Below are 24,260 nucleotides of genomic sequence, written 5' to 3'. Positions count from 1 at the left end.
TCTGATATGGGAAAATTGGGTATCATTCGACTCGGCATGATGTCCCGAATCCAACGAGACCAAATTTATGATTTTTGGACAAACCCATCAGAAGTTATATGACGGAAAATGACGTCATGTGTGCAATCGATTCGTCTTGACCCAAGGAATCAGAGGAAAAAAGAATTTTCATTCTAATTCTAATCCCTTACGGTTCAAAAGTTATTAGCATAAACATGAGCGCAACTTCGGACAGCTGGTGGCGCTAGAGGGATTGAGTTAGAGACTCCAAATTTGCTATGGACATAGTTTAGACTGTCCTCTAACTGTGTGCCACATTTCACAACTGTTTACCATACGGTTCTATGGGCTGCCATAGACTCAAGAGCGGAAGAAGAAGAAGAAGAAGAAGAAAAAAAAAAGAACGCCAACGGATACAATAGGTGCCTTCGCACCTTCGGTGCTTGGCCCCTAATAATAATAAGCTTTTTACAACTTAATCTCACCATAAACTAAAGCTAAATTATGTATAAAATCAAAGTAGAATTTTCACTTATAAATAAGATTAAACTAAAAACATTTTGTTAGTCATTGTTTAAGGGTGTACTCACGCTAGGCACGGTTGCCTTGAACCGAGCCCGAGTGCGATTGTCCCCTCATTATCATTTATGCTGCGCAGCGATTTTCACTTGCATGTATAAAAAGATTATTACAAAGTCAGCTGACATTAATGGAGGAATTTGCAGCTTTACTCTCTACAATTTCTTTTCATCAATAAGGTGATATCCAGACCCGCTATAAACTCAAATGCACTCAAATTAATTACAATAATTGAAAAGTGTACTATCCGAATAGTAATAAAGATATTTGCCATAGTAATGATGACAGTAGCACACACAAAAGTAGTAGCTGTAGTAGCTCACACTGCATGTGTACCACACTCCAGCCCACCTCTTCCAAGCCGGGCAGGAACGGCTTATGGAATCGCACCTGGGCATGGCACGAAGCAATCACACTAGTCAAACGACCTAGGCTTTGGGGGTCACGCTCGGGCACGATTCAGAATTCCTAGTGTGAGTACACGCTAATTTAGTTTACTTGCTTTAAATAAAGTAAACATCAAAAGTCCTTAAGGTTTATTGTAATGTAGAGTTCTTCACGAGTCCAAAAGTTCGAAACCCGTAAGAAACCCGTAAATATGCTACACTGAACCAACCCAGACCCGTCTATTATTTTGAATGTTGGACCCGGACCAATGTAGAACCAAGAAATACCATACCCTGAACCAACGCAAACCCGTCTATTATTTGAAAGTTTATTTGGATCCAAATCCGGCTGGGAAGACGCCGACCCGACTGGACTAGATCGGCCTATTCCACAGCAAATTGCTATTAACAAATCAATAAACAAGTTGCGAAAATAAAACTTTTTTTCTTACCTAATTTTAGTAGCCTTCTCCCTTGTACCTGACTGATGTACAATCCTCCTTGCCAAGAATGTTCCATCCATGTTATTCCTCTCTTGCCAATTGAAATGGTTAATCCACGCTTCCAGCTTCAAAATTCCATTTGCTGTCACGGTGATGGATGACAAATGCAACTTTAAAGTTTTGCATTTTGTTGTATCTCGAGTCAACTCACATAATAATATAACTTCGACTGTTTGCCCTTTTGAACTACAATAACGATTGCTCATTCAGTGGCATGGCCGCTGACGTTAGCATTACTTATGTACAATCATTTCTGTGCTGTCTGAGCTAAGTCTGACCAAAACTTTAGATATAACAAGACGATTCATTCATAATATTATTATAAAAATAGGAGAAAGAAAGTGCACATGCTTGAGACTGCACATGCACGTTAGCTGGAGAAACCTGAAATATAACCATTTTAACACAATTTGAGCATCATAGAAAACATTAATGTGACAGTTCATCTCAGATTTTGTTACTGATTTGAAATATGTTATTTAAATGTGAGTGTGTGAGGCTGCAAGCAGTTAGGCTATTGAGATTTGATGTTTGTTTGCATTACCGTTGCACACAATATGAACAGGAAAAAGGATGGATGAATAGAGAGTTGTTGGTAGACTTGGAATACTTTATATTAATATTGAGCTTGTCTTACAGGTTTGCAGAGCACACACTCACAAGGGCACAGACGAGAAGATGAGGGATGACTGGATGGTGACTTGGATGACTGGATCAAAGTAACAAAGCTGGTAGAGTATCTCAGGAACTTCTAGCCAGTAAGCTGCAAGGTAAGTAAGTCTATAGCATCAGATGAGGCCAGACAAAGACTGAGGGTGTGTGTATGCTACTTACAGTGTTGGTGATGAGGGCTGATGAGTGCCAGGTGTGCATAGTTAATACTCTGGTGAGTATTCCACAGGCTGCACCCGAGGACCATAAACCCCAGCGCCATGGCCGGCCCCGTCCGTGTGGAGCAGGTGGATGGCTTGGGTTAGGGTCAGGGTCAGATCCAGGATGTCATCTCGAGGTACCTAGGAGCATTCCCCTGGCCTGTATCCTTCTCAGTCAACCAGGTACTCAAGACCACCCTCACAGCACCATGAGTATAGAATTTCCTTGAAGCTATAGATGGGTCCATCCTCCTGGAGTATCAGTAGGGGGGGATCTTCTGATGGGCCAGGCTCTGCGGAGAAAGCAGATAAAGGTGAGTGGAAAGCTTTGAGGAGTGATTAATAAAAAAAAAAAATGATATGATTATATAACTTTATTTCAGACATAGACAATAAGTTCTGAAGTTTTTCTTGCGTGACAGTATGTTCATTCACAATTATTACCCATAAATCCCCAATCCCTAACAATCCACAACACAACACAATCCGCAATACTGTACAGTGACATAAAAAGTAAGAAAAAAATTAATTAGTGTAGATTTGTTTTTTTGTATGTACCTTATTCAATTTCAGTACAGCTTGATGTACAAATGAGTGCTTTAGTCTGACTCGATTATATCTACTTGTACCATCTGTTAGATGGATTACAAATGCATTATGCAGTACATGATTCGGTTCAGAGACAATATTATTTGCCAATATTAAGAGGTTCTTAAAAGTGGGGTGAATTCTGTAGTGGAGGGTGACTGTTACAGGATGGTGAAGGGACCAATGTATCTGATACTTAGTTTCTTGCTGGGCAGGCACATCCTGATGTCCTTGGTGGAGAAGCCACACCTTCTGCTCCGTGTGGAAGATGAGAGTAGAGGATCTCCAGACATCAGTGTGGCTCTTATGTTGGTGCACTGCTCGCTGCACATGATGGTCGGCATCCCAGACCTTCTCGCTCTCACAGAACCAGAACTTCTAGAACTTCATAGAGTTCCCCATCACAGGAGTACAATGGAGTACGCACTGGGATGGTATTAATCCAGCCTAAGGTTGGCGGAGTGAGTTCTGGGCTTACTCGGCCTATGCCAGGAACTAGGAGGTCTAGTGGCTGTGGCAGAAGGTTCAAAGGATAAATTCTACTTCCTGGATTTTCCTCTCTGTATGCCCGTTTGTCTGGGGATGACGAGAGGCTGACGGCCACATCAAGGAGTGGGAAGAAGGCTTCCATACTGAATTGTGGTCCTCTATCAGAATCAATATCCTTAGGAAGCCCGAAGTTCCAGAATACATGGATAAAGAGTAATTCTGTGGTTTCCATGGCTGTGGGCAGGCCCTTCAGAGGGATCAGGTGACAGCCTTTGGAGAACTGATCTACAATGACAAGAATACAGCTAAATTCAATAGATGCAGGTAAATCTGTCATAAAATCACCTCCCAGGTATGACTATGGTCTTCTTGAAATGGGCAATGGGAGGAGGTTTACAGCCAGAAGGTGGTGAGGTATCTTTGCATGGAACATTCTTCACAACCTTGGACAAACCTTCTAATATCAATAGCCATTCTGGGCAACCAGAATTGTTCCTGGACAAGCAAGAAGGTATGATTGGTCCCAGGGTGATCAGTGCCAGAGGAGTGGATGTATTTCAATGAGAGGAATACGGTGTGATGACAGAACAAAAATCTTGTTGGGTGGACAGCCCGGCGGAGCTGGCTCAGTGGCGGCAGCCTCAGTAATCCTACCACACAGTGTCCACTGGATGGGACTGACCATCAGAGTGGGAGCAGGATGGGTTCAGATTGGTCAGAACTTTCCTCAGGAGCATGGAGTCTTAATGGAGCATCGGCTTTGCAGATTTTTGACCCTGGATGATAGGTGATGGAAAGTTAAACCGGGTTAAAAAGATGGCCCACCGGGCTTGCCGCGGATTCAGTCTCTTGCCATCTCTCAGAAATTCCAGATTCTAATGATCAATTAGGACCAGGAAAGGATGACATGCCCTTTAAGAGACATGCCCGTTAGAGAAACCAGTGTCGCCACTCTTCAAGAGCTAGTTTGATGGCCAGGAGCTCTTTGTTGCTGATGTCATAATTTTGAGTGAGCCGGGCAGAGCTGGGGTGGCTTTCTTGGAAAAGTATGCACATGGATGGGGATGGGCTGGATTCCCCTGCTGTTGTGAGAGGACGGCACCCACGCCCTTGGTGGAACCAACAACCTCTGCAATAAAGGGTTTTTGTGCCACAAAGAAGGCACTGGAAGCAGCAGGGGAAGTGGACTGTCTGATGTAGCCCTGTTTGAGAGCCTCAGTCACATACTCCTTCATGGCTTGCTGCTTCTGGGAGAGATAATGGATATATTTCACCTCTGGGTACTGGTTCACCAGGAATCAGATCAATAGCACAGTCCCACGGTCGGTGTGGTGGTAAGTGAGAGGCTTGTCTCGGGCAGAAGACATCCTGAAAGTGGGCGTAACATGGATAGAACTTTCAATGGAGGTTGAGTAAATCTTCAACACAGATGAATGGATGACACAAAGGAAGTGAGTGTAACAGAAGTAGTAAGTGGTTTGCTATTAATAGAAGGTGAAGAAACAACACTCACTACCGCAGTGGAGGTCAAACTGGACAAAAGGATTTAATGTGTTCCTCAGCTCCGCAATATAGACAAAAGTGCTGGGTCAGCCAGCAAAGTTGTTCTGCTGAGGGAGAGGTGAAACACATCCACTTGCAAGGGCTCTGACACTGGTTCTGGAGGAGCTGACGGAACTGGCTGGCAGGTAGTTGGAATAGACTGCAAGGCTTATTGGTCTTCCAGACAGCTACTCATTCGATAAGCCACTTGAATAGATAATTGGATGAAGCGCAATGCTCTAGCCCAATGGTGTTTTGTTTTTGATTTGATTTGTTCCAGCCAGGTTCATCGTCATATTCTGGCCTTTTGTCACGTACAGTGACGAAAGTGATATGACGTCACTGTAAGTGACAAAAGGCCAGCACATGACGATGAACCCGGCTGGAACATATCCTGAAAACCTTTCAAATGCAGGCTTAGATACAATGATGGAAACGGAGATGGATCAGTTAAAACAGGACAGTTCATTTATGAAGCCACAGGAACTCAGTCCATAAACAGGTAAGTGGATGAATAGAGAGTTTATTGGCAGACTTGAAATACTTTATATTAATGTTGAGTTTGTCTTACAGGTTTGCAGAGCACACACACACACAAGGGCACAGACGAGAAGACAAGGGATGACTGGATGGTGATCGAGGTAACAAGGCTGGTAGAATATCTCATGAACTTCTAGCAGGTAAGTAGCAAGGTAAGTAATCTCCCCCATACAATCTTCCACACATTTACCAGGAATCTGCTCACCTCCTCTTGTTTACTGGTGCAGACAGAGGGTGTGTGTGCTACCAATAGTGCTGATGATGAGGGCTGATGAGTGTCAGGTGTGCATGGTTTAAAAATTGTTTTGTAAAATATATATTTTGTATAAAATAAAAAAATGTTTAGTACAGTTATTTGTTTTACAGTAAGCTTAAACTTCTTTAACTTTTTTACACTCTCATTTTTCACTTTACAGTTAAGGGGTTAATACTCTGGTGAGTGTGAAGGCTGAGTGTGGGAGAGCCTGGTGTGATAGCGACATTAATATGCTTCACATTTTCTGTTTTGTACTAAAATAATAATAATCATAATAATAATAAAACCCACAATAATTTATGCAGCCAGAAAAGCTATAGCCACATCAACACTCTGTTATCAAGCGGAAATACTATTTTAAACAAATTTTCTTTTAATTTTTCAATTAAGTGTTATTTGCTTTTAGAAAAGCTGTACAAAACAGTTTTAAATTAGAATTTAGAACAATGATTTTTGGTTAAACCACTTTTCACTTTTACTTTTGGCCAGCCAAAGAGATTCATCTGAAAGATAATTTGTTAGAAATTAGACACAGGCCTTTTACATATTTAGACAACTATATTGTAGTCTATAAGGTGTATGTCATAATGATTCACAATAAATAGCATTGCAATGAATTCAGATTGAATTGTTGTGGTTAGTTAGTCTATAGCAGGTTCCAGCAGTGTCTTAAAGGTTCAAATTAATGGTCAATATGTTATATTTATATTTGATATTTTAACACACAAACACAAAATGGCAACTGCCATTATCGGAAGTGCAGCCGCTGACAGTGGGACATCTAGGACCACCAGACTCTGAAGCGTAGAGACCACCGGAATTCCAGCTGCTCTTAAAGACAACAGCGGTGTGTCCTTCACACTGGACACCAGTCTCAGATGCCCTTGAAATGCCTGGGTGTTTTCAAGTGCAACGTTCACGATGACCAGGACCACTGGTGTGGCGTCCGTGATGGCTGAAGAATTTGGTGTGACATCTATGACGGCTGTAGGCTCTGGTGTGGCGGCCACGATGGGATGAGACTCTGGGGTGGAGGCTACGGAAGCTACTCCACCTTGACGGAGACACATTAACTGTGTGGCTGGATTCATTGTTTGATGAGTCGATCTGTTACGTATTTGAAGAGACGAGGCAGAGAGAGAATCTAAATCCACATACAGTTTGAATAACAGAAGGCAAAAATACAGACACTCCAAACCTGGAAACTGGCAAATAGTCCACATAAAGAAACAGGAACATAATCCAAAGACCACAAAGGAAAGAACAAGACATCCAGGTACCCTGATGAAGACATAAATACAAACGACTCATGACCCACAACTAAAGCACAAGAGCTTAAACAAGCAAACTGTAACCAGTAAATGATCAACAGATGGGAGAAATTAAACCATAATGAGTCCAGGCATAGGATTGTAGGGAATGTAGGTCATGATGGGAGAACAACAAAGTTGGAATTCATGGGCACTCCAGCTGATTGTGACAGTACTTTACTCAAGTACTGAGTAATATTAATTAACTACATGTACTTACTATAGAGTTACGGTTAGGGTTTGGTTTAGGGTTAGTTACTTGTACTCTTATTACTATAGTAAGTACATATACTGTAGCAACGTGTAACTATGTCACCTTAAAATAAAGTGTTACCATTCATGCCAGCAACAATATATCACCAATAACAAACAGATGTCAGGCATGTTGTCTGAAATACAAAAGCAAAATTTAAAACTGTTATGAAATAACAGTACGATTTCCCACCATTTGGGAAATATGCAGCAAATGTAAAAGGTAAAAAATAAAAATGTTTTGTAAGTAGTCAGTTATCATCCATCAAAATTTAGTTGACTCTCGTCAAAGTGATTTTATTTTGTTTACTTATTACTCAATAGTTATTACTAAAATAAGATAATAGTGGATTTTACTTTTATTATTTTACTGTTATTAATCTAACCACAACACTGTTATGATGCTTATTTTGTGTTTTGGGAGAACATTTTGATTTTGTGTTTAGCCCCCTTGTACCCTGTCCTTTTAAAATGTTCAGTATAATCAAAAATAATTTTATTGAAAATATATATATTTTTTAAATATCCTACATTTTCATTTGTACCCTTTTCTTTTGGCCATCTGTATAATGCAAAGTGACTGAGTTGATAAATCTGTATCTATACTTGTCCAACACTTTCTGCAGTGCTTATATGTGACCACAAGAGGGCATCTGAATACCTGACTAATCATCCCTCCTTTTACTGAGCTCTCAAAATAGCCTAATAAAGCTGGCTAAAATGTGTCATGAGCATAATTCTATTTTGTTCAAAAGTGCAATATGTAAGAATTTTGCAGTAAAATATCCAAAAACCACAGTGTTATATATTTTGTTCACTTGAGTACTTACAATATCCCAAATGTTTACAACTATTTGTAAATCGTGAGAAAATTGCAGTTTTAACCAAGGCTTCGTAACGTGTGGGTCGCCGCCTGTCAACTGCGTCATACCTGCATTACCCTCGGTTTCCATTTCAGGATAATCAGATGCAGCTTTATTTTTAGTTACAGTGATACAGGATTTTCTCCATCATACGTTTTAAAATGAATTGCATGCCATTTATCAACACAAGTCATCCAGCATTTAATATGATATTCTAAAATCGATCTAACTGCAGTGTGTCTCAAACAAGTGTCTCGCAGCAGCCGCCGAGCGAACGCACAGAGTAACGTTATAACATCATTTTCAACACTCTCAAATGTATCTAAACATGTATGATAAACAGAGCTGTGTTACCTCATACTCATGAGCAGAAAACCGGAAGCAGCGCCAGTGACTTCGGCATAATAAAAGTTCTGCTGCTCGTGAGGTGTGTGTTGCGCAATCACTCCAGCGGCCTCGTTAAGCTCCCACAACACTCGGTCCTGCTCTGCTTCATACTACAGGAACGCTAATAATCACATCCTTGAACATGATTTCTTCCCGAGTCCTATCCCATTTGTTTTGCACAGGTGAAGACCACGTCTCAAGATTCCGTGCTCAAACTTGGTGTCACACGCCTTTTTTTAATAGGCATCTAGCGACCTCTAGCGGACAGAAAATATTACATATTGCACCTTTAATGTTTGTTAAGAAGAAGTGTTATATTTATGCATAAATATTTTTTATGGAGGAAAAAAATCCATAAGCTGGTTTACTGGTTCCCTGTCTGCTTTTTGAGGAGTTTTAGCTACTTTACATTGATGACAGATAGATATCCCCTTAAAGAGTTAGTTCACCCAAAAATGAAAATTCTGTCATTTATTACTTACCCTCATGCCGTTCCACACCCGTAAGGCCTTCGTTAATCTTCAGAACAAAAATTAAGATATTTTAGTTGAAATCCGATAGCTCCGTAGCCCTCCATAGGGATCAATGGACACTTAAACTGCGTTCCATTCGACAGGGTCCCTACGCAGTGTTCACTGCTCCCTACTCCCTGAGCACGGTATATCCGTTGAAGTGGACTTCGCTGACAATAATCATTCATTTGGAACACACTACAAACGTCATCAAAGAAAGCCAACGACGGTGTCGCGCAGATTATGATATAAATAAATAGATATTATAATTTACTTTCAAATTTAAAATGGACTCTTAACAGATTTGAAGCTGTAGCCTCTCATGCCATATGAAAATAAATTCTCATTTTGGTTAACTGTATAAATGTATTCTTAATCCACCGTCTGGGTCTCGTCTTGTGCGCTTTCTTTTCGACGCGCAGCCACATAGTAAGCACTTATGAGGTAAATAAAGTAAAATAAAAAATGACAGAGCCTCAACTGCTTTTCAACACTTTTACTTTGTCATGCCTATTCATACAATAAAATATGCAAATACACTCATCGCCATAACCATTTATACTTTCGTTCGTATAATAATAACAAAATTTATGAATGACTCAAAATTCAAATGTAAATTCCTCCATTGGAGAGCCGTTAAAAACTCTACTCCATCGGAGTTCTGACTGGTGACTTGGTGCGCAATGACAGTGGGGTGATTTTACCTCTCTACTTCCTGTGAAGTGATGTATCGATGTTCCCTTATTCCCTATGCCGTTCGCAGTGCCCTTCGAACTGAACATGTTCGCTCCCTTCGGAATGGAATCTCACTTAAGATGGCGAAATACCCTGTGAAGTTCGCCGTCCACTTGCGGTCGAATGGAACGCACCTTCAATCTCTCAAGATCCATTACTGTACTAAAAACATATTTAAATCGGTTCATGTGAGTACAGTGGTTCAATATTAATATTATAAAGCGACGAGAATATTTTTGGCGCGCCAAAAAACCCAAAATAACGACTTCTTTAGTGATAGCCGACTTCAAAACACTGCTTCAGGAAGATTCGGAGCACAATGAATCAGTGTGTCGAATCATGATTCAGTGTCAAACTGCCAACGGCTGAAATCACGTGACTCTGGCGCTCCGAACAGCAGATTCGACACACTGATTCATAATGCTCCGATGCTTCCTGAAGCAGTGTTTTGAAATCGGCCATCACTAAATAAGTCATTTAGTTTTTTTCTGGCGCTCCAAAAATATTCTCGTCGCTTTATAATATTAATATTGAACCACTGTACTCACATGAACCGATTTAAATATGTTTTTAGTATCTTTATGGATCTTGAGAGAGGAAATGTCATTGCTCCCTATGCAGGCCTCACGGAGCAATCGGATTTCAACTAAAATATCTTAATTTTTTTCTGAAGATTAACGAAGGTCTTACGGATGTGGAACGGCATGAGGGTAAGTAATAAATGACAGAATTTTAATTTTGGTGTGAACTAACGTTAACCCTTTAACATAGATTCTTTCTTTCTTATCAGCACACCCCCTTCAAACTGTGGCAATTCTATATGGCTTATAACAGTTGTGGAAATGTATGTGCCTCTCTCTAATGATGGGGAAGCAAACACAGACACACTTTATTAATGCAGGGGATGAATTTTATTGTCAAAATATAGATGTTAATTTATATCATGACAAATTTGACAAACATCCAAGGGAAGTTTAATTAACAAACAGACCTATATTTCCCTCAGAGGCACTGCTTACTGTAGAGGAGTTCAGGTTCATTTATCTCTCAGAGTGATCCTCCTGTTTTAAAAACTGGGAAATTACTGTTTCATTTTATTCAATTATTATAAACTGATGCATAGATGTAATCACTGCCACTGTTTGGATGTTGCAAAGAAGTGCTTCACTAAAATAACTTTTAGTTTACTATCAACTGATTTTTGAGGGGAGAATCCTAGAAATTCCAGTTGCAGAAAATAATTTGACACACTATATCATGAATTGGGTTTAGTGAAAATCCCTGAGATAATACTAGGGATCCCTGAAAATTAAGTTAATATAATAATAATATACATTCATCGTGTGTTGAAAGAAAATCTTGCAACGTGCAAATTCCTCTTAAAGATTCTCCCATTAATCAGTGTCATTACATATCTTTAAAGCAATTTAAATATATAAACATCAGTGATTGGACAGTGTTGAATCCTGACTAATGACATTATTCAAGTAATAACATTCAAATTTGTTCACTGCCTGACTTCATAAGCCAATACAGTAAATTATGGTGTTGTAAAGTATTCGATACAGGTTCAAGGGCATTTTCTGAAGAATCCAGTCATCCAATATTACCAGAAGCTGTATAAGAGAGAGAGAGAGAAAAAAAAACCAGTCAAATTTTCTTTCACTTCAGCTGTACAGACACATGATGGAATTTTTCTGACTGAATTTTTAAAAATCTCCAATAACAAACTAAAAAGACCTTGATGACAATTAACAAAAAAAATAGTTTTTCTTTAAATGCATTATTTTAAACTAATCAAATTAATTTTTTAAAGTATTTAAATGCTGCCATTATTTTGCCCATTTCATGGAACTGTGCATTTGTTCAGAACACATGAAGCAAATCATAATTGTGCCACTTGTGTTTAAATAAAATTAAAATACCTGCAATAATATAATTGATGCCTCTATTGTAGCTAAAGTTCCCAATAAAGAAATGTATTGCTCTTCTGGAAGAAGTTCAAAAGGCATGAGAGCTTGTTTGTTTAAACATGGACCTTTTATTTCCAGCAGTGCTGTTGTCACTGTTTTCTAGTTGAAACAGAATCCTGGTTTGTAGATGTGATACGAGTTTCTTATATTGGGCATTACTGAGGATTATTCTGTAAAAGGACTGTGTAATGAAGATACATGTGTCTGTACTGGCCGTACCTCACTGTCTGAAGGACATCCGCCCCATCATTATCTTTTTCCTTGATAGAGAACTGAGAGTAAAGAAAGGCTTCAGTCAAACATTTCATTTTGAGTAATAGAGCATTTGATACTTCATATGGACATGGTTGCCTTATTGTTGGTATGATCTGAAATAATTTATACAGTTCTATATGCTAAGATGTTCTCATTCTTACCCAGTCCGACATTGCTGCCCACGCATGAGACTGAAAAGACAGAATATGCACAAAAGTCATGCATTTTATTAATTACAGTTATGTTATGTTCAATCAGAATGCAATAATGTTACTCAACACTTAAAAATGTCGGAATGTCCTTGCATTAGATAATACAATAGCAAAGGAAGTGGCTTTTCTTTCAAAGAAAGATAACACAGACCATTCACAAAAAGACTTTTGATGAGTTTGAAATGATAAAACAATATATATATTGTTCTCACTTTGTGGTTCATGTTCATACACTGTGGTTCCTCTGCTAGGAAGAAAAGTGGCTTCATACATCCACTAAAAATTAGGGATGCACCGAAATGTCGGCTTCCGCACATGAGCGCACATGAACTGATTATCTACTCTTTACTACTAGTTACAGCATCAAATAAACATGGGTGAACACCAGAAGTTATGTTGAAAGATACAGAACAACTTAATGAAAGGATTGCTGTCTCATGTAATCACTCAATCAGTGTTTTAACAGGGAAATACATCAATAAAATATACAATGTCACTTAATGTTAACCACAAGAAAGCTAAATGTCCATAAACACATTAGTTAGCTAGAAAGAAATGAACTCTAGAGAAGAGCCTTTTGTTAAATATATGCATTATATTACATATTTGTTATATTTTTACTTAGCTTTTAGTGATGTCATGTCATAAAAACAAGTTATTTCAGAGTTTGTCGTCATTTAAATGTTTACATTTCACCAAAAATGGGAGTAGAAAAAATCTCTTATTAGAAAGTTGATATAAAAACTGCCTTATGTGCAGTTTAAATGTACAACTCAGTTTTAGCTATTCGATTGTTGATCATGAAATGAGTTTAATTAGCCTAACTGATCATGAATTTATTATCAGTTTCGGGTTTTGGCCAAGTGCATCCTGAATTTTTGGTTTCAGCCCAGAATTTACGTTTTGGCCTATCCCTAAAGATAACCTTTTGGTTTGTTTCCAGATGCCATTTGGTTTGTGATATTTTGGTTACACTTTATTTTACAGTTTCCTTGTTACACGTTACATGTACTTACTATAGTAATAACAACAAACTATGCATAATTATGTGCAACTAACACTAAACCTATTCCTAATCCTAACCCTATAGTAAGTACATGTTGTTAATATTACTCAGTACTAAAATGAATAATTACAGTGTAACAAGGACACCTTAAAATAAAGTGTAACTGATATTTTATCTAATGCAATGAAAGGCAAACATTTTAAGTGTGTGCAAATCATTTTAGGGGCAGCTGTACTTTATTACCTGAATACATCCTTCTGTTACAGAACGGGACCTTGGTTCCGTCTCGATTGAGTGGGGCGACGACTACTGAGTACACCTGACCACACACGATCTCTGACACGTCACATGTGTTGCAGCCGGGCTCTGGGCTGCACACGTGAGTGCTGTTCCCCTTGACCTCTGCTGTGTATTTGGTGAGGGCGCTGGTTGACCTCCAGCGCACACGCAGAGTGTTATTGGTTCCTCGAAAGAGACGGATGCCCGAGGGACAGCAGTCACCTTTAGAGAGACCAGAACAATTGATCAAACTGTAGTGAAAAAAAAATTATTTAGTTCTAAATACATTTTTTAAATACAGAGATAGTATATTAAAAGCACATTTTAGTTCATATTTCATGCTGTCTAAAAATAGCACAGTTGAGTACACTTGTTCTTAAGATCATCCTCTACTAAAGAAGAATTTTTAGTATATTGAGTACAAAATTAGTGCATGAAAATAGAGCACTTTAAGTACATTATAGAAGTGTACTTTTTTTCACCTGGGGAGGTGAATGTTTATAAGGTTGCACTTTGCCAACGAATGTGACGCTACATTTTATTCACATTTAGTTGGATATTGACTAAATATCTACTGTACATTTTGGCTTTAGTAAGATTTCCCCAAGAAATAGACAAGAATGAACCTGCCTTGATTCTTATTCTTTACGGCAGCAAAGCCCTTGAATGCATCAAATCCGTAATTAACACTTCAGAAGTGGGAAATTTCCGATAGCACATGAAAGCAGCTTAAAGGATTAGTTCACTTCAGAATTAAAATTTCCAGATAATTCAGTCACTCCATGTCATCCAAGATGTTCATGTATTTCTTTCTTCAGTCAAAAAGAAATTATGGTTTTGAGGAAAACATTCCAGGATTTTTCTCCATATAGTGGACTTCACTGGGGTTCAACGGATTGAAGGTCCCAATTGCAGTTTCAGTGCAGCTTCAAAGGGCTCTACACGATCCCAGACGAGAAATAAAGGTTTTATCTAGAGAAACGATCTGTCATTTTCTAAAAAAATAAATAAAAATTATATACTTTTTAACTTAATGAATGCTCATCTTGCATTGCTCTGCGATGGGCCGCGCATTACGTAATCACATTGGAAAGATCACGCGTGATGTAGGCGGAAGTACAACGGTAGGATGAAAACTACATCTCATTTTCTCCTCCAACTTCAAAATCGAATATGACTTCAAAATAGAAAATGACCGATCGTTTCAGTAGATAAGACCCTTATTCCTCGTTTGGGATCGTGTAAGCTCTTTGGAGCTTCAATGAAATTGCAATTTGGACCTTCAACCCGTTGAACCCCAGTGAAGTCCACTATATGGAGAAAAATCCTGGAATGATTTCCTCAAAAACCTTAATTTCTTTCCGACTGAATAAAGAAAGACAAACATCTTGGATGACTTGGGGGTGAGTAAATTATCAGGAAATTCAAATTCTGAAGCGAACTAATCCTTTAATAATCACACCAGAAGTTTATGGAAGCACTCTTTTATGTTTTATATTGTTGCTGTATGATGAAAAACCTGCAATTTTGAATTTTTACCATAAAGGTAACAGTTCACATGTGTAATTATAGAATTTATAGTGCAAAAAGTGACTAATTTTGTAAGAGTTTTAATAAGATTCTTTTTTGGAGACATTTTTCATTGGACAGCAACAATATGCATTTATGGTTTTTCTGCCACTAATAACAGTAAGTCATTGAGAACACACTGGCTGAAAATCCATGATATGTGCACTCCGCCTTGTGCCCAGTATGGCTGATGGCTTCCAGGGAGACAGTGTAATTAGTGCCGCAGGTGATGCATCCCATTATGCATCCGGTGTCCATGGTGTGACACTGCGCATTGCCTCGTGGTGAAGACAGAGAGGCGATGTAGGTCAAGGCACCACTAGCGGTCGACCAGGTCACGTTGGTCATGGCCTGGGTCACCTGGCTCACCATAAGATTGTCTGGGCAACAAGGTGCTGGGGGGAAAAAATATTATTAAAAGTATATTTATCAACGTTTCAACAACTGTTCCAGAACCCAAAGACATTCTAGCTGAAATGGCAACTCATTAGTGACCATTTAAAATGCTCTACATAGGCAAAACTCACACAAAGCACACAAGAGACTTGTCTCACATTACAATCGTTTTCTGTTAGAATGTTGCTAAGCTAATGCCACTATAACCTTGAAATATACAGTACAGCATAAAATGTACAAATATTGGTTAAAATAGCCCATTTTTAAGTATTTTATTGATACTTTTTGAAGGAAATACAATTCTTTTCTTTAATCATCTTGAATGTATTTTAGCTGCCTGTGACACATTTGGCTTCTTGGCTCTGAATGGCCATGGAAAGCTGACCTGTTTCCAGGAGAACGGTGTAGCTGGGCATGCTATTTCCAGCTGAGGAGGACGCTGTGACACTGACATCAAAGTTGGAGCCACAGGGCAGGTTGGGCACATGACAGGAAGTGCCATTTGAGTGACAGACATGGTCGTCGCCCGCTGCGCCAACCACAATGACAGTGTAGTTGGCAGCAGTGTTAGCAGAAGTCCAGTTAACCAGCACAGTAGATGCGTTACTCTGGCTCACACTTTTGATTTCAGGCATGCATGGAGCTTTTTGGCAAAAAGAAAAAGAGACAGTGTGTGTACAGTATACATCTGTGGCATATATTCAGGATCTAGGTATGTGATTATACCTGTTTCATGCGTTTGTGGACTGCAGGTGAGGTTGCAGCCGCTTACGTCGTTGCATGGTATGACGACTACGCTGTACCTGCTGTTGCAAGTGAGGTCAGAGAGGGCACAGCTGGGTGCCGTGTCGTTACACAGGATCGTTTCTGTTGCATCCACAGCACGAGTCTCGTACAGATCCGCACCACGCACAGGAGACCACTCTATCATAAGCGTCTCCCAAGAAACTGCAGAAACTGACGTGAGATTTGGACAGCAAGGCACTGTGGATAGTAAGTGAAGATAAACAAGGTTCTTTATGTAGAAGCATTTTTGTTATTTAAAAAGAATGAATGGAGTTATTACAGTTTTATGGAGGAAATCATTCAGTAACAGGGTTACTACATCTAAATATAACATTTCTGTAATTATGTCAAAAGGAAGACAGCATTGGAAAGGACCAAAACATCATTTAGTTCACCCAAAAATGAAAATTCTGTCATTAATTATTCACCCTCATGTCATTCCACATCCGTAAGATCTTTGTTCATTCATCTTCGGAACACAAATTAAGATCTTTTTGTCTGAGATGTTTCTGTCCCTCCATAGAGATCCAACACAACTACCACTTTCAAGATCCAGAAAAGTAGGAATGACATCATTAAAGTACTCCATGTGACTCCAGTGGTTAAACCTCAATTTTATGAATTGATGTGAGTCAAGCTTTGTGCAAAAAAGATTTACCAATTTACTGACAAAAATATTGATCTGCAATGCACGTTCATGAGAGCACCACAGCGAATGCGTCACTCAACACACATGTGCGAGTGTTCACGAGAGCTTCACGTCACATTTGTTTTGTGTTCACGTGAGAGCTGACATTATTGTGTGAAAGCTTTGGATAATATTATTTTGTAAATAAAGTGGTAATTTTACTTGCGTCGCTTCATAAAATTGAGTTTAAGCCACTGGAGTCACATGGAGTACATTAATAATGTCTTTCTTACCTTTCTGGACCTTGGAGTGGTAGTTGTGTTGGATTTTCATTTTTGGGTGAACTAGCCCTTTAAGGCAAGGGTGGAGAACATTGATCCTGGGCTGCGTTCCAGTTCGGTTTTTAAATGCCCTTCCCTCGCTAACTTACCTTGGTCTCGTTGACTCAGATGTACGTCATTGCTTACGTTGCACGAGTGCCCACTTCTGGCGGAACCTTTGCAATGGGCTGAACTGGAACGTCCTAAGCCCTTGATCACTTGGAATCCGCAATGGAGCTGATTTATTATTTATTTTTTCCCCTTACAAATTTGTTTAATACAGCATTCTATATGTATATATGTGTGTTTTAAATGTTTTAAAAAATAATTAATATATCATAGAATTGTTTGTGGTAGGGTAAATTAAACGCGATATGCGGTGATGTCATAATCGTGTTGCATTGTGGGTTATGGAGCTGCCTGAAGTGTACATGTGAAGTAGACTCGCTCCCTCGGTTAAAATCGAGGGAGCGAGGGTCTGTCCATGTAAACTTCCCTCGTCCACTTCACGAAGTGGAACGCACTTCAAAATGGCGGCAGGGATTCCCCCGAGGGGAAGTGTGTAGGGAAGTTCGTGACTGCGTGTCTAAAACTGGAGTGGAACGCAGCCCTGGAGGGCCATCGTCCTATAGAGTTTAGCTCCAACCCTAATTAAACACACCTGAAGCTAATCGAGGTCTTCAGGCTTACTTAAGTTACAGGTAGGTGAGTGTTTTTTTTCAGGGTTGGAGCTCCCTCCAGGATCAACATTCCCCAACCCTGCTTTAAGGGGTGGTGGAGGCAGAAGACATTTGGGGCCAGATTTACTAACAGCTTGCGCCAGCTCAAACCCTCTTTTGGTGTTAAAGAACTACTGTCAGGATTTACTAAGGACATGCAGTGAAATATTAGCACTGAAAGGGCATTGACAGGGTTGTTTTTGCGGCTCACCTTATTAGTAGGCATGTAGGCGTTTCCCTTACAAAATTTATGGGAGAAGAGTATTTAAATTAATCATGCAAGGTGATTTACTTAGGTTTGCGCTAGTCAATTTACTGGTATTTGTGCCATTATTTACCACCCCAAAAAAGCATGTCTTAAACCAGACGCTAATTTCTGCTGCTCTTGGTCTTACAGAAATGATCCGGCTGCGTCTGTGTTCTTTAATTTGCACGTCATCAGTAGATCACGCACAGAACTTTCTACTCCCATCGGCGCTTCTTTGGAATTCCGAATTGTGGCCCTTGATGTGTTTAAAGATTCCATGTAATCACTTGATATGTTTTCTTCCCTGTGTTGATGTACTGTAGTTTTCTTACAATTTAAAAGGTAAGGATAGGATATATTGAAGGGTTTGTCCCATTGTTTAAATAGACAAAATACTTTAGTTTACATCATAGTCATTACTCAAACTTATGCTTCCCCATTTCCTCACTCCTCCGTCCTCCAGCCTGTGACCCAGAAACTGATCAAACTCAGCCAACTTGAAGGACATCTCAATTCTCTAATTGCACCGTGAGGAGGCAAGGAGTGAAGAAGCTTCCTGAGGAGTTATGAGCGAGGATACACAGGTGTATCCTTCCCTCGCATCCTCAGGGGGTGGAGCTGATACCAGAGGAAAGGAAATGGGGATGCACAAATAAGAAATGAGAAGCACCCCAGGATTTGCTACTCACTATTGCTAGTAGAGGGAAGATCATTCTAGAGAGCATTTGATTGGACAATTTAGCCTGTGAGTTCAACTCGATGTCATCAATTTTTTTGGGCTTGTTTTCTCATAAGAAAGGTGTGTTCATTTTCTATTCATTAAAAATCTTAAGTGCTTTCTGCATAGAATAACATGAAGCTCTCACAGGTGGTGTGGTTGACGAGAGGTCCCGGGGACTGGGTCCAGCCTGGTTGTGTGCAAACACACTCATGATGTAGGAGTATCCGCAGCTGCAGTGAAACTGACACTGTGTCTCAGTTGAGTTGCACGTCCCCTCGATGCCATCATCACTCTTAATAAAGGTAGTGTAGTACTCTGCGTGAGCGACAGAGCTCCACTTCACAGAGCAGTTACCAGCCACCACCTCCTCCACCCAGATAGGCTGTGGGGGACAAGGGACTGACAAACAACAGGTTAGACAATGAGAGTCTCTGCAAAGGGCAAGATTTTCAGTGAGAATAGCTTAAACTTCACTCAGCTGCTCACACAAAATTAATCATTTTTTAGAAGACTTGGAATATAGCACTTAAGACCTATGGGCAGATCTGTATGCAAATTACACATATACTGCATCCCAATTTACATACTATCCATCCTAAATAGTATTCAAAATTAGAATCAGTATGTCGCAAATCGTAGTATGTTGAAATGATGAAATGAGTATTCCAATGATACCCGGATGGTCTACTTTTTCCGGTTAGAATCACACTTTCAGATCCTTATGAACAGGGATAGTTTTGATAATGCTGTCATCAGTACAAAGAAAAAAAACTTTTCTGTTTTTAGTACATCGTTGTTGTGTAAATGTACCCTTAATCTGTAAGAGCACTGTGAACTTTTGTAAAGATATGTTTGGTCATTAACTTTTAAATGCATCATTATGCAAATTGCAAACACGTGAGGAGAGTTCTCCACATGAAAGACCCACAACTGGCAGATTAACGTTAAAGATGACGAAGTAGTATATCCCAAAGCTTGCCTACTTTTCTGTTGCACACTCAAAATTATGTACTTTTTCTTCACAAAAACAGTACATACATTTAGGGCATAGTATAAGTGGGTGAATTGGGATGCAGCAACAGTTTAGGATAGACTAACCTATTTGCATTTGAATTAAGTAACAACCTCTGCCGAGTTGCTGAATATTCAGTAGGTGTCTTTGATATGTACCGTATTAAATGTGTTAATATGTGCTAATGGTTGTCACATCATACTGTACTGTGACATGTTCTTGAATTTGCTGTTTAGTTTAGTTTCGGTAAATGCTCTGACTGATGAGGGAGCTTTGTGTTGTTAACATTACAGTATCTCCATAAAGGCTTGTCCAGTCCTGCTCCTGGAGGGCCACTATCATGAAGAGTTTATTAAGTACATCAAACTGAGCATGAATCGGTTTACTCACATGAAATAATCTGAACTGGGAATGAGGGGACACTGTTTCCGGCCTGGTTGATAGCGCTCACAGTGACAGAGTTTGTCTCTCCGCAGCTCAAAGGAATCAGGATGCAGGAGTTACTAGATGAGAGCAGTTCTGGCCAGTCAAGCTCAAGGCAACATACTGCTCTGCACCCTTGGCTGAGTCCCACGACACCACAATACCTGCGTCAGGGGTGCTTGTCACCACCAGAGCAACAGACTGGGGAGTGGGAGGACCTGAGGAGACACAGATTTTTATCAATGAACATTTTGAATCCTGCTCATGGAGGGCCACTGTCCTGCACAGGTCAACCCTAATAAACACACTTGAATCAGCTAATCAAGGCCTCAGGCCTCTACCAGGTGTGTTAGAACAGGTTGGAGCTAAACTCTGCAGGACGTCGACCCTCCATGAGCCCTAACATGCTGTACTTGGTGTGCATTCTTTGCTGGTTGCTCTGTTATTCAACCTTTTCTTTTCCTTAAGTGTGATTTAGAGGAATGACAAAAACTGAACAATTTGTATTAAGTGCAAATGAAGTAATCTGTTTCCATTCCTATTCTCTTACGTGTGATTTGGCAAATTGTTAAGTCATCTCCGGGAATGTTCTCAGGACTCCAGGCATTTCCCTTAATACAATAAGAGGTTCCTGCCTCCAGGTCTTGAAGGAGGAACTGAGTGTCTGTGGTGTTGAATCGACTTCGGTTGTATGAGCCCTCTTTGATGATGCTGAGGCTGTAGAGGACAGCGTGATTGACTGGCTCCCACTTCACCAGGATACTGCTGTTACTGGGAGAGCTGGTGTTGAACTGAGGAGCAGGAAGGACTGGGGTCCGAACAGAATGAGGAAGAGAGAGAAACAATAATGATGTGAGATCAGACAGACAGCTGCATCATGACCAAAAGTATTGAATTTTTTCCCGAAGGTTGGATTCAAATCTAAGTGATCTAATTCTGAAGTATAGGTTCATTTTGTTCAAGTGAAATGGACACAAGAAACAACTGACAGGTGTCAGATGGTGTAAAGCAATCAAGCAGTACCTTTTCATTCCTTTCCTGTCCTTCTTACCTGCCCATTCCTTGGCCGACCTTTCTCTTCCCCTCCACTCGTTTCCTGTTTCATTTCCTTTCCTGTCCTGCCCTTGTCCTTGCATGTCTTGTTTGTCCTTTCTGTTCCCTTCTGTTCTTTTCCATTCCCTTCCATTCTCTGGCATGTCCTGTCTGTTCCTCTCCCATTCCTTTCTTTTCCTTTCAGGTCCTTTCTGTTCTCTTCCATTATCTTCGATCCCTCTGTTCCCTTCCCTGTCAAGTCCTTTCCTTTCCTGTCCTGCCCCTCCCCTGGAATATCCTGTGTATCACTTTTCTGTTTTCTCTTCGAATCCCTTCCATTCTTTTCTGTTCCCTTCTGTTCTTTTTCATTTCCTTACATTCTCTGATATGTCCTGTCTGTTCCTCTCCCGTTCCTTTCTGTTCCCCTCTGTTCCCTTCAGGTCCTTCTGTTCTCTTCCATTACGTTCCTTTGTTTCCTTTCCTTTCCTTTCCTTTCCTTTCCTTTCCTTTCCTTTCCTTTCCTTTCCTTTCAGGTCCCTTCTGTTCTCTTCCATAAATGTCCCTTGTTTCCTTTCCTTTCCCTGGTGTACCCTGTCTGTCTCGCTCCTGTTCCTTTCGAATCCCTCCTTTCCCAGTTTTCTTTTGAAGTTGGATTCTTTTCAATCAAAACTGGGCATGGGTTCTACTCTTACTGGTGTGTCATAACTAAAACAGTTCTCACATTGCTTAAGTTGTTTGAAGAAAACATCCCATTGTGCTGTTATGGATCGTATGTATGACGTAATTCTGTGGATATTTGTAAGTGATATGATTTCACATCGAGGCTGTTCTGAGAATTAAGGTCCCTTCCCTTATTATTTCCTTGTGACCATCTCAGGTAGAAAACGTGCTACCTGAACAATGAAACAAAACTGCTGAGGGCCCTAAGGTGAAGAGACAGAATAAATTTTCTGTGCCCAGTCCCTTGAGGAGGGCAGCCCTTTTGTAATAGTTCAGCTTCTCATATTTTGCCTACAGAGCAAACCTGGATATTGTTACTTAGGGATACATGCGTGAGAAACCTATTTATTGAAAATGTGAACACAACCTATGCATATTGCTAAAATCAAGCCCATGAGATCAGCTTATGTAGCTTATCCTGATGTTTTTTTTTTTCTTTTTCTCAATGAGAGGATAAGGTTTCTCCACTGGGTGAGGGTTAGAGAATAGCCAACTCTGTCCCTTCATGAATGGATCATTTCTTTGGCCTCTAGGTCAAAGAGGGTGGAGAGAGAGGAGAAAAATATACCTGTCTTTGCCTCCACGGAGGTGGATGGCTGGCTTCTGCCTGCACTGTTGACGGACATGACACTGAGAGTGTAGTCTGTGTATGGCTGGAGGTTGGTGACAGTCCCCGGAGACGAGGGTACTGGGATCTCAGAGAAGAAAGATCCATCATTTGTCTCAGCGCGCAGGATGTAGGACGTTGCACCGGAGACATCAGTGAATTCCATCGTGATACTATGGCTTTCTTTAGAAGAGGCCATCTTAATGGTGGGCACATCAGGAGCTGAACATAAGAAAAGAAAATGTACAGTTCCATTTATTTAACACATCATCCATTACTGCAATTAACAATGCTTTTAGTTGGAGCCAAACTGATTCAGAAAAGTTAAGCTGCAACAAGGTCTGTTAATCAAACAAGACACTAAGCCTGAAATATAGGATAAACTACTTAGGGTTTCTATGACCATGGAATATCTGTAACTATGAGGGATTTTCCAGCCAAAGAAAGGTCATTGAAATTTCTTCCGATTCTGAAATCGCTTAAAGTTTTTCACACTGAGATATATTACTACTCTTGAGCAAGACATGGCCAGTTTCAGTACATACCAGTAGATCCATCCACATTAGCATCTGCCAACAAAACGTTCATGAGGCTGCCCAGGGCTTCAACACGAAAAGTGTATGCAGTGTTGGGGTTCAGGGAATTAACGGAGCCCATAATAGTATTCTGTCCGAAGTTGGCAAAGACCACAGGGACTGGAGAGTTTCCGGAGGGAAGCTGTAACTCTGTAGGACAATGCACCTTCATATCTGCTCCAGCGCAGCACTGCACTCTTTGATGTCACCGTAAAAATACTCACGCTCATTGTGCTACCTGAAAAATATAAGAAACATATCTTTCTGAGGTATTCGTCAGTGCTGGTTATATAATACAAATAACAACAACAAAAACAGTGCATTAATGAGTTTGAATTTGAATTTAACAGATACTGTAAATGTGATCCAGATGAGTGATACCTGATGCCTGTAAATTAAACAATTCAAAAAGACTTTTGTTAGATTGTAAACATTTGTGTAAGTAAACTATTGTGCACATTTTCTCAATTATTAGATTTTGAATTCCAAGCTTTTATAACTGCATAATATTTCAAATAGAAAGTTAAAATATGAATGTTTGGTAGAATCATAGAAAACATTTATTTTATTAAGTAGTACTATTTCTTTTATTTCCACATCAGTATATGCTACATTTTACGGAACCGTACATACATGAATAAAGGGTAATAATGAATAAATAAACAGTGACTCATAACTCTGTACCTGTGAGAGAACTCCAAGCAAAAACACCAATGCCTTGATTCCTCCAAGACCAGCCATCTGTTTTCTCTGTTTGAAATCCTGGTTTCTCTATTTTTGTTTCAAAACTAAACTCTGCACTCTCTTCTGTTTCTAGTGTTTTGGCTGAATATACATGGAGCTTTTCTTGAAGGCATCTCAGATACTTTACCCTAGCCCCACCTCCTCAGAAGCGATGGCCAATCAGAGGTGGAAATGAGAAATGCATGCAAACAGGTGTAACAGAAGACTAATGCTTAAAGAGGT

General features: G+C 39.9%; 1 protein-coding gene and 1 long non-coding RNA gene across 2 annotated transcripts; both read right to left on the bottom strand.

Annotated features, from left to right (window-relative positions):
- Window positions 1–411: 411 nt before the first annotated feature.
- On the bottom strand, window positions 412–9,432 carry LOC125260227. Its single transcript, XR_007182996.1, has 4 exons — window positions 8,535–9,432; window positions 2,303–2,633; window positions 2,129–2,231; window positions 412–1,550 (listed from the first exon to the last, which is right to left on the bottom strand). It is a non-coding gene; the product is annotated as an uncharacterized LOC125260227 (long non-coding RNA).
- Window positions 9,433–10,638: 1,206 nt separating this feature from the next.
- LOC125260601 (fibronectin type III domain-containing protein 7-like) lies at window positions 10,639–23,530 on the bottom strand. Its single transcript, XM_048179048.1, is given in 15 exon segments — window positions 10,639–11,430; window positions 12,007–12,059; window positions 12,204–12,233; window positions 13,504–13,761; window positions 15,249–15,503; window positions 15,890–16,147; window positions 16,231–16,488; window positions 19,071–19,100; window positions 19,103–19,324; window positions 20,328–20,447; window positions 20,450–20,578; window positions 20,911–21,168; window positions 22,681–22,941; window positions 23,265–23,430; window positions 23,432–23,530. Coding segments are annotated over 14 exon segments (2,361 nt in total). The 5' UTR covers window positions 23,525–23,530; the 3' UTR covers window positions 10,639–11,430; window positions 12,007–12,036.
- Window positions 23,531–24,260: the final 730 nt, after the last annotated feature.

Source organism: Megalobrama amblycephala, linkage group LG24 (assembly GCF_018812025.1).
Source record: "Megalobrama amblycephala isolate DHTTF-2021 linkage group LG24, ASM1881202v1, whole genome shotgun sequence".
NCBI lineage: Eukaryota > Metazoa > Chordata > Actinopteri > Cypriniformes > Xenocyprididae > Megalobrama > Megalobrama amblycephala.
Note: the sequence above shows the minus strand (reverse complement) of the source record. Positions and strands in the feature narration are given on the sequence as shown.